The 16517-nt window shown below is 38.1% G+C and overlaps 2 protein-coding genes and 1 non-coding gene across 3 annotated transcripts; 1 reads left to right on the forward strand and 2 right to left on the reverse strand.

The window, feature by feature from the left end:
* Positions 1–3367, reverse strand: LOC112179879 (WUSCHEL-related homeobox 1). Its single transcript, XM_024318371.2, has 4 exons — positions 2115–3367; positions 1702–2010; positions 1250–1353; positions 1–650 (listed from the first exon to the last, which is right to left on the reverse strand). The coding sequence occupies exons 1-4, from the start codon at positions 2323–2325 to the stop codon at positions 114–116; spliced, it is 1161 nt and encodes a 386-aa protein (XP_024174139.1). The 5' UTR covers positions 2326–3367; the 3' UTR covers positions 1–113.
* A 10554-nt stretch (positions 3368–13921) lies between these two features.
* LOC112179012 (thaumatin-like protein) lies at positions 13922–15441 on the forward strand. Its single transcript, XM_024317308.2, has 2 exons — positions 13922–14323; positions 14425–15441. The coding sequence occupies exons 1-2, from the start codon at positions 14257–14259 to the stop codon at positions 15108–15110; spliced, it is 753 nt and encodes a 250-aa protein (XP_024173076.1). The 5' UTR covers positions 13922–14256; the 3' UTR covers positions 15111–15441.
* A 935-nt stretch (positions 15442–16376) lies between these two features.
* Positions 16377–16448, reverse strand: TRNAG-UCC. Its single transcript has one exon. It is a non-coding gene; the product is annotated as a tRNA-Gly (tRNA).
* Positions 16449–16517: the final 69 nt, after the last annotated feature.

The following is a 16517-nucleotide window of genomic DNA, read 5'->3' on the forward strand; positions in this document are numbered from 1 at the left end:
TAACAAAACATTACTTCCATCTTACCAATTAATTTCCATGATCAACATCTTACATATATTAATAGCTAGAAATTAAAGTAGTGCGTACCAAATTAATTAACGTGGCCGGTTAATCAGTTCTTCAATGGGAGGAACTCAAAAAACTGGTAATTAGGGCCAGTGCCGAAACTAGGGTTTAGCAAGGATTTCTCGGTTGTAAGATGATCTTTTTCGCCGCAAGTACTACTCCGAAGCGGAAATAGCTGGAGGGTTTGAGACTGATCTCCACGTGAAATATCTTCTTCTTCGTTACGGTGTTGGTTTTGTTGGAGATGGCGACCGTTAAGGGCAGCGCCAGACCTGTAGGGAGCTATAAAGATGCTGAGATCATGAGGAGGACTAGTCTTATTATTACGGTTATTAATGAGCTGCTTTTGGTCCATCTCCATTGTTCTTACTGTCGTTCTGGTACAAGTGGGGGCGTTTATGAGGTGGGTGAGGTCATGAAGACGAGGAGGAGGAGGACAAGACAACTGCATCATCTGCCACCTGGCATTCTTTTCTACAGTCATGGAATTCCTTCTTTGCTCTTGTTGAAGTTGCTGCAATTCTTCCTCACCGAATTGGACCCATGCTTCCGTCCTGCTCTCTGCTCCTGCTTTTACTGTTTCCTGCACTTCAAAAAAGGAAGGATTCATTAGGGTTAAAAATGAAGTCGGTCCTGGGCAGGGTTAGGGTTACAATTGTCTTTTTGCATGGAATGTGATGGTCAGGGAACGGTGCCCGAATCAGTGGGCAAACGACATGAATGAGAAACGAGAATGAGGGCAAAGCTATAGTACGTATTAGAGCACGCACAGGACCCAAAACCCTTTAGAGCAAAGCTAACGGAAGCTATCCCCGACAGAAAGGAAGGATTGCAGCTTTTAGACAAAGCCCTCTTTTCATTTCCCAACGATAAACAAAGCAAGCTTTTCCTACATCTCTACATGTCTTCTTCTTCTTCTTCTCTCATACACAATGCTTGCTTTTTAATTAACCTTTTAACCATGTACGTACATGAATAATATCAGATAATGATAAGCAAATTATCTCTGCCTAATTTCTTGTTAGACTTTTGAGAATGTTTCAGGAATTCCAAGTTGGAAAAAAGGAGGGTTCAGCTGGATAAGCTAGGGAAGGGTGTAGAGTAGCTTTATCTTTGCTATGAAGAAAGATAAAAACAAAACAAAGACAGGAACAGAAGCAGGTATAGGGAAATAGAATAGACCTGTTGATGATGAAGCTGATCTTGGAGACTAGTAGTCATGCAGTTTGCAGAGGGTGCCCAATTCTTGGTCTCTTCAACTTCATACACTGTCCTACTTGCCCCGCCTGTGTTTGTACTCGTAAAGAAAAACAAAAAGAATACCACTTTATACATTCCTCATTTCGATCTCAAACAACAAACAATTGGAATTTGTTTTTTTGTTTTTTGGTCTGAAACAATTGGAATTTTGAATATTAATTCTTATCAGTATAATGTTAATAAGAGAAGGAATTCATACAACTCCAAACATACATCATCTATCACCTTCTCTAACTACTTCTTTCAATCAAAGTTTGAAACCAAATCGGTACGGAAGATTTACTAATGCTTGAGTTCTATGTTTCTCAAGAAATGAAAATAGAAAGATATTTGTAGGTTGTATTTTCAGATGCTAGGGGTTTGAACTTACTCACCTAATGATTCCTTCTTTTGGTGATCTGAACACATGAGTTGAAGGTCGTCGTGAGATTCCATCTGGCGACGGCGTTTCTGTCTCTCTCTTGCCTTGTGGTTTTGGAACCAATAGAACACGTTCTTGCCCTCTATCTTTCCATACCTTCTAAGCTGAGCAGTGATTTGCTGAATCTGCTCAGCCGATGGGGTTCGAGTCCCTCGTCGATATAACTCCTCTAGTGCCCTCAACTGTTCCGGCGTGGGGTTCCATCTCGAGCTCACCACAACCTGCGGCACCGTATTGAACTCTCTCATCCCTCTTTGTTCACCTGGATATACATCTTTCATAAAGTTAACCCAAAATTCACAACAGGCATCACTCTAACAGTGATATACTTTTAGCTAGAAATTAAGACGAATAAGTAGTGCATACCCAGCTGGTGATATTGTGCTAAGAAATCAGACGCAGCATGAATTCGACTGAAACAAGGTGGAGCATGTGTACTTGTTGAAGTGTTGTTGTTGTTGTTGTTATGAGGAGATGACAGAGGCCTAGGAACGAGAGGCCGAAGCTTCCGACCGTTGAAGGCTGAATCCGGAATCATGTTGAAGTCACCACCATCGTTGTAACCCATCATCCACATTTTTAATACCAATCTAGGCTGGCTAGGGTTAGTTATATATATGTACTTCTCTCTTTCTTTCACTCACTCCCAAGCTAATAATGGCCTTCGAATGAAGGGATGTCTTTAGGTGGACATATAAGTAAGTAGTACTAAAGTGAAGTGATGCTTTCAAAGGATGGGTTGAAGATTGAAGAATGGTGAAGAAAATGGGAAAAGGAGGAGGAAGAGCATGCAAGTTAGCAATGGTGTGGGAAATGGGACATGGAGAAGAAGAGGTGGTGTTTGCAATAGGGTGAAGCCTAGCTACCTTGCATAGGGAGTAGACCTGGTTTATATTTAGTATATATTGATGCTGTCTAGCTAGCTAGAGAAGGGAGAAGAGAGAATAAGAGAGAGGGTATTGTGCCGACAATTGAAAATGGGTAGTAATTGAGCTGAAACAGTATGTATTTTTGAGTCTCAGACATTCAGAGATGGGGATTGATCACTCTATATGACTATAGAGAGAAAGAAGAGAAGAGTTAGCTAGTGTGGTGCTAGTTTAATACGGAACAAAGTAAGCTGCAACACATGAGGTTGACTAGGCAACCTCATATGGAGGAGAAGGGACAAAGCAAATTCGAAAAAGAAAAACAAAACAAACAAAAGTAGAGAGAGAGAGAGAGGAGGGTGGTAGCAATAGAGACAGTAGTAGCAGTGTGTGGAAGATGAGGTGAGGAAGGAAGCGTGGAATTCTGGGAGGCTTTTTGGGAGTCGCAAATGAAAAACGACCTGACGATCATGAGGGTTATCATAAGCCTCATCACAACCCTCTCTTCTTTACTCGTCTCCTCCTCCTCTCATTTATTGTTTTCTTCATGTCTCGTGCCTTTCACACTTGTTCTAAATCCAAACTGCCTTTCAAATTCTTACCCTACTCCTATACTATAACCCTTTTCCATTTTGTCCATACATATATGGATATATATACATCACAATACTTGCCAACAAAACAAAAACATTTAGATTTTATACTTACCAACAAAACAAAAACATTTAGATTTTACCTCTAGCTTCTTCCATTCTTTCTGTATTTGAGATCCAATCCCATCTACTCCTCCATTGTCCAAACATATCACGTATAGATTTTACTTTGTTCTATATTTTTTGTTCAAATTCTTTGTTCTATATGATATATCATATGCATGCCAATGAGATCATATATGTGAATTGTCGTCTTGGATCTGAGATATGTTGGAAGAAGAATACACACCTTTAGGTGTAGGGATGGCAATGGGGAGGGTAGGGTAAGGGGATTAAATTACCATCCTCATACCCGATTTCATTCTCCATCCTCGTACCCTCCCCAATCCCCGTAATAAGATACTGGGGATTCCCCGTCCCCGTCCCCATTGGGGATTAGTTCCTCATACCCGCCCAAATACTCGTTAACAATATTACTAATTCATTATATAAAAATTTATACAAATAATTATGGATTGTAAAATATGAAGTTAAAATCAAACATCAAAATAAAATAAATTTCGTATTTCAATCAAGGAAAATTAACATGTTGATAAAGATCTTTTATCAAAAGAATCTTCCTTTTTTTGAACATATTTATTAATAGAATTTAAATATTAACAAAAATATGAAGTTTACATAAATAATTATTTATAAATAATATCAAATATATATATATATATAATAAATAAATAATATATATATATATATATATGTATTTAAGATAATTCTTATTGGGTGGCTATGGGTATGGGGATGGGGATCAAAATACCATCCCCGCCCCGTACCAAATTTCAGAATTCGAATACTGGGGATCCCCATCCCCGTTACCCGATTTCCCCCGAATTTCTCCCCGTTAGGGTCGAATACCCTATGGGTACCCTACCCGATGGAGATTTTTGCCATCCCTATTTAGGTGCTACCAAAATTACTGTCTCTCTCATTTGGAATCTACCTTCCTGCCACTGTCACCCTACTATTCATTTATCAAATTCAAAAAAACTAGTAAGTAATTATTTGGGTCCATATATCTGAATCCGAGTCCATCTCCTGCTAATAAAGAAATTGCAGATTGCTCAGTTGCTCTCTTTATGTATCTTCAGGACAATATGTATAATACGATCGTCGATCATTATGATATGGAATGACTCAATTCTCGAGCCACTGCACCCTCTCTGTCTCCTTCTCCCTCCCTCTGGTATTTATTTGAAAAACCCCATAATTGTTTAATTATTATTTTCTGTCTATCTTCTTGTAGCTAGCTAGGGTACAGAGCCAGACCTGCATGCATTCTAGGCCTATCTGTGTTTTCTGAAACCTACATTTTGGATTACCGCGCATGAACATATACACACCAATATTTTAATCCATAGGTCAATGATATGATGGATGATACTCTTCTTTTTAGTTCAAAGTCAATCATATAAATATATATATAAAGGGTGATGAAGGGTCTAGGAAGAGATGTTTTCTTGAGAAATCTGTAGGTTTAGAATGACTTCACTATTATTTGTTTTTAAAGGCTGATAAGCCAAAGCAATTAAGCTGCACAAATGTGGGTTTGAACAACTTTGACACTTTTGACACTTTTGTTGGAAAATAATGAATCAAACTACGTTTATCCTTCTCTAACTAGCCAACTACAAAGGTTTCAATCATTTGTTGCCACATTCCTCGTTTCTAGTTGCAACTGGCTTATCTGGTCTGGTAAAGGATCATGGGACCCTTTTCTATCAGATAGGAATGGTCGTTGCACAAAATGTACTTTAAGTAATTGCTTCATAGATCCTATATCTATCTATATGAAGAAGAAATCATGTAACGAAAGGGGTTCTTGTTTGTACAAATGGTACTTCAAACTTGGAACGAGCATGAAGAAATTAGCGATACTTTATCTTTTGAGTTGTTCTGCGGGATTGGTCGCTCAAGACCTTTGTTAACCTCTAAATTAAATCATACTAGAAGAAGGGACTCTAAACAAATAAAAAACCGAAAGAACCACAGAAGCCAGAGCAACCGCCGAGCAAGGAAATGCGAGGAAACCATAACAACCAACAAAAAACCCAATCACCAAGCAACTAAAAGGAAAACCGTTCTTCGGGTATCTAGGCATGGTTTATGCCATGATCAGTATAGGTGTTCTTAGATTTCTTGTTTGGGCTGTGATTGCATCAAAAAAATTAAAATCAACAAAGAAATCAAATGGAAGTGTCAGATCTTACATAAGAGTGAGGAGCTTCCAACGAACCATCTTTGGGTGTTCTACCCATTGGCAATCGGTTCTTCCAAGCTGAAATTCTTTCTTCCCAGTCCCCATTTCCAAATCCTGCCCTTCCATCAGACCCGAAGTTTGAGTTGAGGGATGGTGAGAGGCTAAGCCCTAGTAATTATGAGGCTACTCCAAGCCCGAACGATGCCTTAGATTATTAGGTCAATCCCATCTGGCTCAGACCATTACAATGGCACAACTAGTTCATAATATTTGTGGCCCAACTAGTTGGTCAGATAGCTGAGATGAGCCTAGAGTATAGAGAATCGAATAGCCCAACTATCTCATACTGGGGTTGGGTTCACAACTAGATGAAATGGAATGGGCCGAAACGATGTCCAGCGTTACCAATCCCCATAACTTAAAATATATATATACAAATTTTGGGAGAGGATCCTCTCCTGAGCAAAGTTTTCACCTGACCTTCCTGACCTTTTAATCAGATGAAGACACGTGTTATTGCTTAATCAATGGTCTACAATTACTCTGCCACTCCTACCACTCCTCACATGTCCTTTTCCTCCTCAACTTTCTTTTCCTTCCCTTCCTCTCTCTTGTTCTTCTTTTCCTTCTGTTCTTTGCTCTCACCACCATCTACACGGGTAAGGGATGCACTCCCTTGAATGGCACCCTCTTCCAATTCCTCTTCATTAAAAGCCATCAACGATTGACCCCAGACAAGGACTGAATCAATCCAAAATACTGACCCCAAATTCGAGGGATGAAGAACGTGTAGAGCAATTGCTAAAATTCTTTTTTCCCAATGAACTCTTTGATTTTTTTTTTTTTTGGTGAAGTTGAAATCTCAAATTATGAGCTGAAAACATGTAAACCACAGATAATTAAAGCTTTACTGAAAAAGGAATCCCAGATTATTTTCCTCGAAACAAAGAGAATTGAATGATCTCAAATTTTCTTCCTATCCCCTTTATTTGTCAAGTCAAGGCATAATAAACCTTTTGCAATTCGATGTTATAAATAGTGCGAATTTCTTCCATGCAATTTTGGTTTGTAAGAGCAAAGAACATAAGGAAAAGAAAAACTGGAGAGAGGAAGGGAAGGAAAAGAAAGTTGCAGAGGAAAAGGACACGTGAGGAGTGGTAGGAGTGGCAGAGTAATTGTAGACCATTGGATTAAACAATAACACATGTCTTCATCTGATTAAAAGGTCAGGAAGCTCAGGTGAAAACTTTGCTCAGGAGAGGATCCTCAGTCTCACAAATTTTATCCAGAGTGGAGCTCCGCTTTGAAATTAACGTGTGAAGTTTGAGTTTTTAGTCACTTTTCGGTTGCATATCCATATCTCGACCGTTCAGTTTCTAGGTACTAGTGTATAGATCATCTCTGCAAATTTTCAGTCAAATTGATGATCGTTAAGATATCTAACTTGCTTAAACCAATGGACGGACTGAATCTATCAACCTGAACCGTACTAGCTTTAAGGCAATTATCAATGCCTTAACGATCATCATTTTGGCTGAAAATTTGTAGAGATGATCTATACACTAGTACCTAAAAACTGAATGGTCGAGATGTGGATATACGACCGAAAAGTGACAAAAAACTCGAACTTCACACGTTAATTTCAAAATTGAGCTCCTCTCTTGATAGGATCTGTTATATATATATATATATATATATATATATATATATATATTTTAACATTAATAATAACACATGGAAGTTAGAAGATGACTCCAAGACATGTTCAAACATGTCAACCCATGAAATTTAAATTAAAAGTATAATGTGCATGACACATTAAATTTTGATGCATGGATGCGTCTGAAAGACTAAAAGTGTTATATAATTTTACATTGGGAGGTTCTAGCTGGATCTCCAAATTTGATATTTGGACCTCTCCTACTTATTAAACCTCCAATTCACTTTTTTGAATACTTAAATAACTAAGTAGACCTCCTTAATTTTACCAAAGCACCCTCAAACAATTAAATATTTATCTTCAACAATTTGTTTTTTTTTTTTTTCTATCTCTATCAATTCAATCATGAAGCATTGTGTGAGTAAGCTGGCTATATTTTTGGTGTACTTTTGATTAGGCCTGGCAATTCAGCCCATGACCCGTTAACCGTCAACTAAAAACCCATTTATTTCCGCTGGATAACTTAATGTGTTAATGGACTGCCAACCCGTTAACAACCAGTTAGTTAACGGGCGGAAACGGGTTACCCAACAGAACCCATCGAGCCCCGTTAGAAGAAAAAAACGTCTGAGTGTCTAACTGCCGACTATGAACACAACTGGCCAAGTGAATTTGCAGAAAAGCTGGATTGCCGGTTGGGTACAAGGGGTGCCAGTTCCACAGGGTCATTAAGGATTTTATGATTCAAGCAGGGCCGGTCCTGAGACCGTAAAAGCCTGAGGCAAAAAAAAAAAAAAAAAAAAAAAAATTGTGGCCTCACTTGAGTTTCACATTTTAGCAATCAAACAATTCTTATATATAAATATGTTTCTGTGTGTTTTGTGTGTGTGTGTGAGACCTGGTATCTAGAAAAGAAAGAATTAAAGAAAGTAGAAGAGAGGAGAAGGAAAAAAAAAATAGAAGAAGTAAAAAAATAAAATAAAGAAAACTAAACTGCCCAGGGATTCGAACCCATGCAGGCACTAGGCATTTATATGTCAAGGATGCTTCTCCGCTATGCAACTTTTGGAATGCATGATATCTTTTTGCAAATAACCTACATATATAGTAATAACTTAGAGCAACTGGAGGCCTCCAGCGACCGGTGGCCTGAGGCAGCTGCCTCACTAGGCAACCCTCAGGGCCGGCCTTGGATTCAAGCTGGGGATTTTCTCAAGGTCTTGCCCTTGCTTCTACTATTCTATTTTATCTCAATATATTATACGTATTTGTTCTTGTTTCTGTTCGTAGTCAGCAGTTGTGATTTGTGGTGGTGGGCTTGATCTGTTAGGGGGAGGCGGTTGGTTCGAGGGTATGGGGTTTGGGTTGGAGTGGTGAGGGTATTGTTCATGGCTCACAGACTCTCAGTTCTCTCTCTGCTTCTCTCTTTCTCTGTGAAAAATGGAGTAGTTATGGGGTTTTGTCAGGGAAGAAGGAGACGAAGTGCAGTAGTCAAAACTAGCTTGTGTGGGAGACTTGTGATTGGCCAATGGGAGTTTGACAAGTGGTGAGGGGGACTAGTTTTATTTTTTTGGGAGGTGAATTTACTGAAACCTTAGAGTGAATCTTTTCCCTAACTTTAACTTTTGGTAACTTTTTTTTTTGGTACAGTTAACTTTGGTTACTTTGATTAGAATATTATTTTTAACAATGACTAGAATATTTTTTTTTTGAAGAGTTTTAATGGAAAGAGTTTTAAAAAATGTAAAAAACAAATAAAAAAAAAAGATTAGTAAAGAATTTAATTTTTTTTTAAAATTATATAAAAAAAAGCCTTAACGTGTTCCAACGGGTAACCCGCGAACCCATCGGGCTTAACCCATTAAGCCCGCCCATAACCCGCCCGTGACCGCACTGTTGCTAGGCCTACTTTCAATGACGAAACAAGAAAGTGATTCTTGGAGGATCCAAACAAGTAGACAGTTACAAAGATTTTTCTATTAATCCATATCATAGTTTTTTTTTTGTTTTTTGTTTTTTTTGCAATATGAATATGGTTTTAGAAAAGACTTTGGTTCTCAGAAAGATAATATATATACATCGAGTAAATCTAATTAAAAGCTTGGATCTTAATTAGTAATAACTACACCAAGATATTCAATAAATTTAGTTTAAGGAAATTTCAAATTCATATTGTTTGTTTTTAATTTACTTTTGTATTAAATGATAGGGCCCTATATAGAAATTAATTATCTTTACTTAATTGTTTTAGGTAAATTATAAAGTTATATAGGTAATATAAGGAATTTCGGGAAAAAATTGAATGTTATATTAATAGGGGAGGTAAGGAGAGTATTTTTTTCCCTCTTTATCCATATTTGTCTTTTCGTATAAGTTGACAAAATCTATTGATAATTAAAAAAAGATGGAGGTCCAAATATCAAATTCAAAGGTCCAACTAGAACCACCCTTTTACATTTTCAAAAAAATAGATTCAAAGAAATGAAGTTATAGGAGATACTAGGATACTAGTCTAGCGCCTACCATTTTGAAGAACAATTCTTGGATTCACCCCCTGAGTGAACCTGCTTGTTCACCCCTCTCCCAACCTACCAATCAAAAATAGCCACATATATTTTGAGTAAAAAAATTAAAACTCTAACTTAACTCTTTTTAAAAAAATAAAAAAAGAGTTCTAACTCAAATAGGAACGACGTTAGTTAACGCCGTTCCCAAATCCATACTGAATTTTGGCGAGGATGAAAAATAGAGAGAGTCTTGAAACCTAGCGACGTCTCAGTCAATCCATACTGATTGAGCAGCACTTACGGATACCATCTCTGACAAGAACGAAGAATATATTGAACTTGGATCAGAGGTAGTATTTATATATGTGATCAGCGCATGTGGTTTCGATCAATTCATATGATTTGATGAATTCATGATTGAGTTTTGATATTTGCTTATATCGGCATATGGTTTCGATTAATTCATCTCTTTTTTTTTTTTGATATTTTTAGTCAATTGAATATGGTTTTGTTGATTATACATATAGCTATATGATTGAAACCATTGAGTACAGAACATAGTGGCAGAATAGTGCTATAGCTTAACTCTTTGATTATGCTTATACAGTACTCTATATGATTTATCAGTTATGATTCTTGTGTTTCTTTTAAACGATCTTTTAATTATGGTGTTGTAGTTGGAAACTTGAAATTTGAATGCTCTTAGTAAAGAAGGAAGTTTGATCATGATTCTATTAACCATGACTGCTAGAGCAATGAGTCACTTTGCATAGATAAAAAAGGTCAAAATTCTCCCAAAAACGAAGCAACAGTTGTTTGTTCATTAGCATATTACCAGTATTTTTAACTCGGGTTTGAAATATGGCAGCTGTGGACCTGTGGTATGCTTTGGGAAAGTTTAGAGCAAAGAAAGCTGCATGGACATTAGCCAAAGAAACTGGGTAAAAGCTCAATACAATCTGACTACAATCTGCCCAGGTCTCATTATTGGCTCTGAATTTTGCTCTACAAACCTAACAACAACAATTGCATATCTCAAAGGTAATCTTTATTTCAAGCCCTTATACCGGCCATTTTTTCATTGATGGATGACAATAGACTACAATTTTTTCATTATTCACCAACACCCTTTTGTTTTCATAAACTTGAACCAAATTCAAATCACTTTCTTGTGAATGTATTATTATGTAAGAGCCCAAGAGATGTATCAAAGTGGCGTGCTAGCAACCATGAATGTGATGAGACTGGTAGAAGCACATGTGTGTATGAGGCGATGAACAAGTCGGCATTTGGAAGATACATTTGCTTTGATCAAGTCATTGAAACAGAGAAAGAGGCAGAAAAGTTAGCAGAGGAGACCAGTATGTCAAGAACAAGACATGTGGAAATGATGAGAAATCTAGCAGTGCTCATCATCTTAGATATGAATTGTCGAATAAGAAGCTTACAAATATTTTATGAAGTCACTGAGAAGTTTTTGTAACCAAAACCAACAATTCTATTAAGTTTTAAGATTTTGTTGTGGTTTAGTGATTGAGTTTATAAGCACACTAAAAGTTTTGGAAGCATTAGAAATAAATTTCAGTATGTCTACTTGGATACACCAATATTGGTTTGCGGTCGATCCTTATATTTTGATAACCACTAATGCTGACAGCAAGAATAAATACCTTCTGCCAACCTTAGGTACTTTATGAATGAATCACTTGATCCATTCTGACCCAATATCAATGGCACTAACACAATATAAATGGTACTAACACAATACTATGATGGTTTCGTAAATCCATGGATATCTTGGAATTACAAATAAAACCCGGTACATAAAACAAAACAGTGATTTTCTGCACATCTGCAACTTCTCGGCTTCTCTTTGCCTCCCTCATTCTTTGTGAAGAACAAATATGATTCAATGAACAAAATATAGTTCAAAATATCTAAGTGATTGAAATACAGTAAAAATAACTAATAGTAACTGAATTAGGCAATTTACCTGGAGCATTTGAGTGAAAGAAAAGCCATTCTGCAATGTTAGAACTGTGCCATAAACTGATACTTGGGTACTAGCGCTAAGATTGGATTCCAACTCTATACAGCATTGAAATCAAAATATCGTTTAAAAGAAACACAAGAATCATAACTGATCAATGATATAAATTACAATACAAGTTTAGTAAAAAAGTTAAGCTATAGCACTGTTCTACCACTACGTTGTGTACTGAATGGTTTCAATCATATAGATGTATATGTATAATCAACAAAACCATATTCAATCGACTAATAAAAAAAAAAAAAAAGAGATGACTTAATCGAAACCAATTTGTTGATATAAACAAATATCAAAGCTTAATCATGATTTCATTGAACCATATGAATTGATCGAAACCATATGTTGATATAAATATTACCTCCTGTCCAAGCGTAATATGTTCGTTAGAGATGGTATCCATATAATATGTTCGTTAGAGATGGTATCCATAGGTGCAGCTCAATCAGCATGGATTGACTGAGACGTCGCTAGGTTTCAAGACTCTCTGCTCTTCGTCCTCGCCAAAAGTCAGTATGGATTTGGGAATGTCGTTCCTAATTGAGTTAGAACTCTTTTTTTATTTTTTTATTATTTCTTTATAAAGAGTTAAATTAGAGTTTTATTTATTTTTTTACTCAAAATATATGTGGCTATTTCTGATTGGTAGGTTTGGAGAGGGGTGAACAAGCAGGTTCACTTTAGGGGTGAATCTAAGAATTGTTCTATTTTGAATGACAACACCATTGCTAGATTGACATCGCATCAACTAACCGGTGATCTTAAGAATTTCACATTTACTTGATCAATATCTTTTAAAGCGAAATAATCACTTGATAGTTTAGTTGATTAGTTACAACCGCACTTTTGAGAGAAAAAAAGAGATTTTAATTAAGTGTTACAATTTTATTTCACCTTATTTATTTGAGCAAATTAAGCTGCCAAATGCATTCTCATAACAACAAAAACAATTTCCATCTATCATACGTGGATTAGTGGTTTTGCTACTGGCTCGAGCATATATTCATCCAAGGAGACTGGCCTTCTTGGGTTCCACAGTCTGACCTGAATATCCAAAATCCCACGCATTATAGTTTATCTTATAAGAACAAACTCTAAATTATGAACTCGAGAAGAGGCCACGGCCACCATCGCCGTAGATTATGAACAACAAAACGCAGTGGCGCGCTGACCGGAATAACAACCTCCACTAACAAAGTAGATCTAGACCTTCTCCTTTCCATGCACCGTCTGGTTTTCTGTCTCGTAGTAAAATATCTACATTTTTTACTTGGTTCCAACTTCTAAACTAATATAAACGACAACAATTCTAATAGATTCTCTGTAGCCATTGAAAGCTCCGAGACATCACCCAACCCATGAAGATATTTTAATCATCTTGGTCCAGCTACTGTGCTGCTTCTTTGTGCAGAAGTACCAAAGGTGCAGATTGAGCTTCAAAACAGTAACATAGCCATTCTGTGCCGTTGATTTCACAATGCGATTGGAGGAGCACCATCCACCTGAGCCTGAGCCAATGCTCGGACACCTTCAGCAACTAAATTTTTTTACTTTCCCATTTTGAGGACCTCAATTATGAACACGTACAGAGATTCTTCTTTTGCAGGCAGCACGCTCTGAGTGAATAAAAACCTGAAAGAGTCCAAGAGATGAGCACATTTCAGTGTACCGGCCAATTCACATGGGTGAGACAAACTCAAATCAATTAAAGAGCATTTACCTGCATCTTAATCACATATAATGTATATCAATTCAAATTCCGTTTCAAACCGAATGAGTTAGCTCAAGTAATAAGAGACGATAGAAATTTAGATTAAGCCGATCTCGGATTCCTCTAATGTAACAATTCAAACCCCTTTTTTGTTTCCTTTTTAACAACTATTGACTAATCTCAGAGACCTTATGTTTAATAATCTCATTAAAAAGGGCAAAAAGCTTGGTTGTTCAAATTGCAGATTTAATTTTGAACTAGGGCAAAGATATAAAAGACTCATTGGGCACCACCACTCTCTCTTCTGATTCCTAAAGAGCCACATAGGGTACAACCCAACATGTGAATGTGTTATAGTACAGGCTTCTTCTTTTTTCTGGGATGCAGCCTACCACTGACCCCTCTGACATCCCCTTGAAATTTGAGCACATTTGTCAGCCATCCACTCAATCACTACTTACTGCTCACTAACTCACTCCCCTCTTGTAATTGCTCATAGCCCTGCCACAATGCCACTCCTTCACTCTCCTTTGGTTCAATCACATTGGAATTCACAGTGATTCAAAAGATCCCAGTTTAATTTCAATCAAGGGTCTCCTCCAATTATCGATTGCAATCAAATCCCCACATCTCAACCGCTGGTGCATAGAAGAATCTTTTGCAAACCCTACCATTAATTAACTTTATTTTACTTGGCCCCTCTGCCCCTTCCCTTTTTCTTTATAAAACCCAAGAAGGTGCTTTGCAACAAGAAGGAAGAACCCAGTTCAATTTCTTCTCACCTGTCCTAGCTGAAGTAGTAGTTGTCCCATGGCTCCAATGCTGAGGCCTAGCCTCACTCTCCTGCTCTCCACTCTCCTATTTGCCCACATTATTGGTAAGCTTCTGACACAAACACAATTTTCATATCAAATCGAAAATGTACGTAGATTAATTATAATGTAAAATGAACTCACTTTGAATTGGTTTTACTTGCAGTTGATGTCTCCGCCACCACAATGACCTTCATCAACAAATGCACCCACCCGGTCTGGCCCGGCATTCAGCCCAGCGCCGGCCAGCCCATCCTCGCCAAAGGTGGCTTCGCTCTCCCGCCCAACAAGGCCTCCACCCTCCACCTCCCTCCTCTCTGGTCCGGCCGCTTCTGGGGTCGCCACGGCTGCGCCTTCGACGCCTCCGGCCGGGGCCGCTGCGCCACCGGCGACTGCGGCGGCAACCTCTTCTGCTCCGGCCTCGGCGGCACTCCTCCCGCCACCCTCGCCGAAATCACCCTCGGCAACGAGCAGGACTTCTACGATGTCAGCCTGGTCGATGGATATAACCTCGCCATCTCCATCACTCCCTACAAAGGCTCCGGCAAGTGCAGCTACGCCGGCTGCGTCAGCGACCTGAACATGATGTGTCCGGTAGGGCTACAAGTCCGGTCACACGACAACCGGCGAGTGGTGGCATGTAAAAGCGCTTGCTCGGCGTTCAACTTGCCTCGGTATTGCTGCACCGGAAGCTTCGGGAGCCCTCAGTCGTGTAAGCCGACGGCGTATTCCCGGATCTTCAAGACGGCTTGCCCGAGGGCTTATTCTTATGCTTATGATGATCCCACCAGCATTGCTACATGCACCCGCGGAAACTATTTGGTCACCTTCTGCCCTCACCGCCGTCGTTGATTCATTAGTAGTAATCTCAGTTAATTTAGTTCCGGTTCAGATTTAGTTGCACCTCGCAACTGTTGCTTAGCTTCCATTACTGTTTTATGTATGCTATGAAGAAGATGAAGGGCATTTCAAATCTCTGAGCTACCAATTAGTGCAATTACTTAAGGACAGGTGAAATTAATTAATGGCTTCTTAATTAGGAATGTACTACGTGTATGATGATCCATGTTCATCATCAAAATGAGAATGGAGGGAAACAGCTGGGTGGTGGGGTGGGCCTGGTCCTCGTGCATGGATCGCCATTATAGGAGCTTTTGAACTTTGCGGCCATTTTTGGTTATGATATTGCTTTTCAGAACTGTGCTAGTCTACTCTCTTTGATTCGTGCGCCCATGTTCGATGTTTCCCCTTGATTCGTGCATTGTTTCCATGATTTGTGTGGCTCATCAATAACTGATTAAATGAAAAGGCAATGACGGCCAAGAGATGCAAGCATGATTTCAAATGCGGCTTGTTCATCATAACAAGACTAATGTTGCTTGAAAAATAAGCATTTTTTTCTTTTAGAGATCATACACAATACTCAAATTGAACAAGAGACATATTACAAGATTTAAATTGTTTGCTTATTCGTCATTGAGGTGTCAAGAATAACTCAGTGCTAGACTTATCTAGGTTGGTGCCGCAGATACACCTAAATTTGACTTCATAGACATTTTACTTAAGGATCTTACAAAAATCTCAAATTGAATTGGATTTTGAAAAACCGACTTGGCTAGATTTGCTGTCACGGTGACCCCTAAAATCGGCTTTGTTCATAAAATTTTTGCTTCTAGATCGTACAAAAAAACTCAAATTAAATCACATGGCTAAATTTGATGCCACCGTTACACCTAAATTTGGCATGTTAATAGACATTTTACTCTTAGATCATACAAAAAGCTCGAGCTGTCAAGAATAACTCGTGCTAAACTTGTCTAGGTCGATGCCGCAGTTACACATAAACTTGACTTCATAGACATTTTACGTAAAGATCTTACAAAATCTCAAATTGAATCAGATATTGAAAAACTGATTTGGCTAGATTTGCTGTTGCGATTACCCCAAAATTCAGCTTTGTTCATACAAATTTTACTTTCAAATCATACAAAAAACCCAAATTAAATCATATGAGTAGATTTGATGCCCCCGTTACACCTAAACTCGGCTTGTTAAAGACATTTAAAAGTCAAGATCATACAAAAAGCTCGAATTGAACCAAAAATAAAAAAATAAAAATGCGTCTGCCGGGAGTCGAACCCGGGTCTATTGCTTGGAAGGCAATTATCCTAACCGTTGGACTACAAACGCGATGCTTGTAGATAAGGTGCTGGGAAAATCAATTTCTGTCAACTCTAACTGTCATAGTACAGCGTTTAA

Source organism: Rosa chinensis, chromosome 7 (assembly GCF_002994745.2).
Source record: "Rosa chinensis cultivar Old Blush chromosome 7, RchiOBHm-V2, whole genome shotgun sequence".
Taxonomy (NCBI): Eukaryota; Viridiplantae; Streptophyta; class Magnoliopsida; order Rosales; family Rosaceae; genus Rosa; species Rosa chinensis.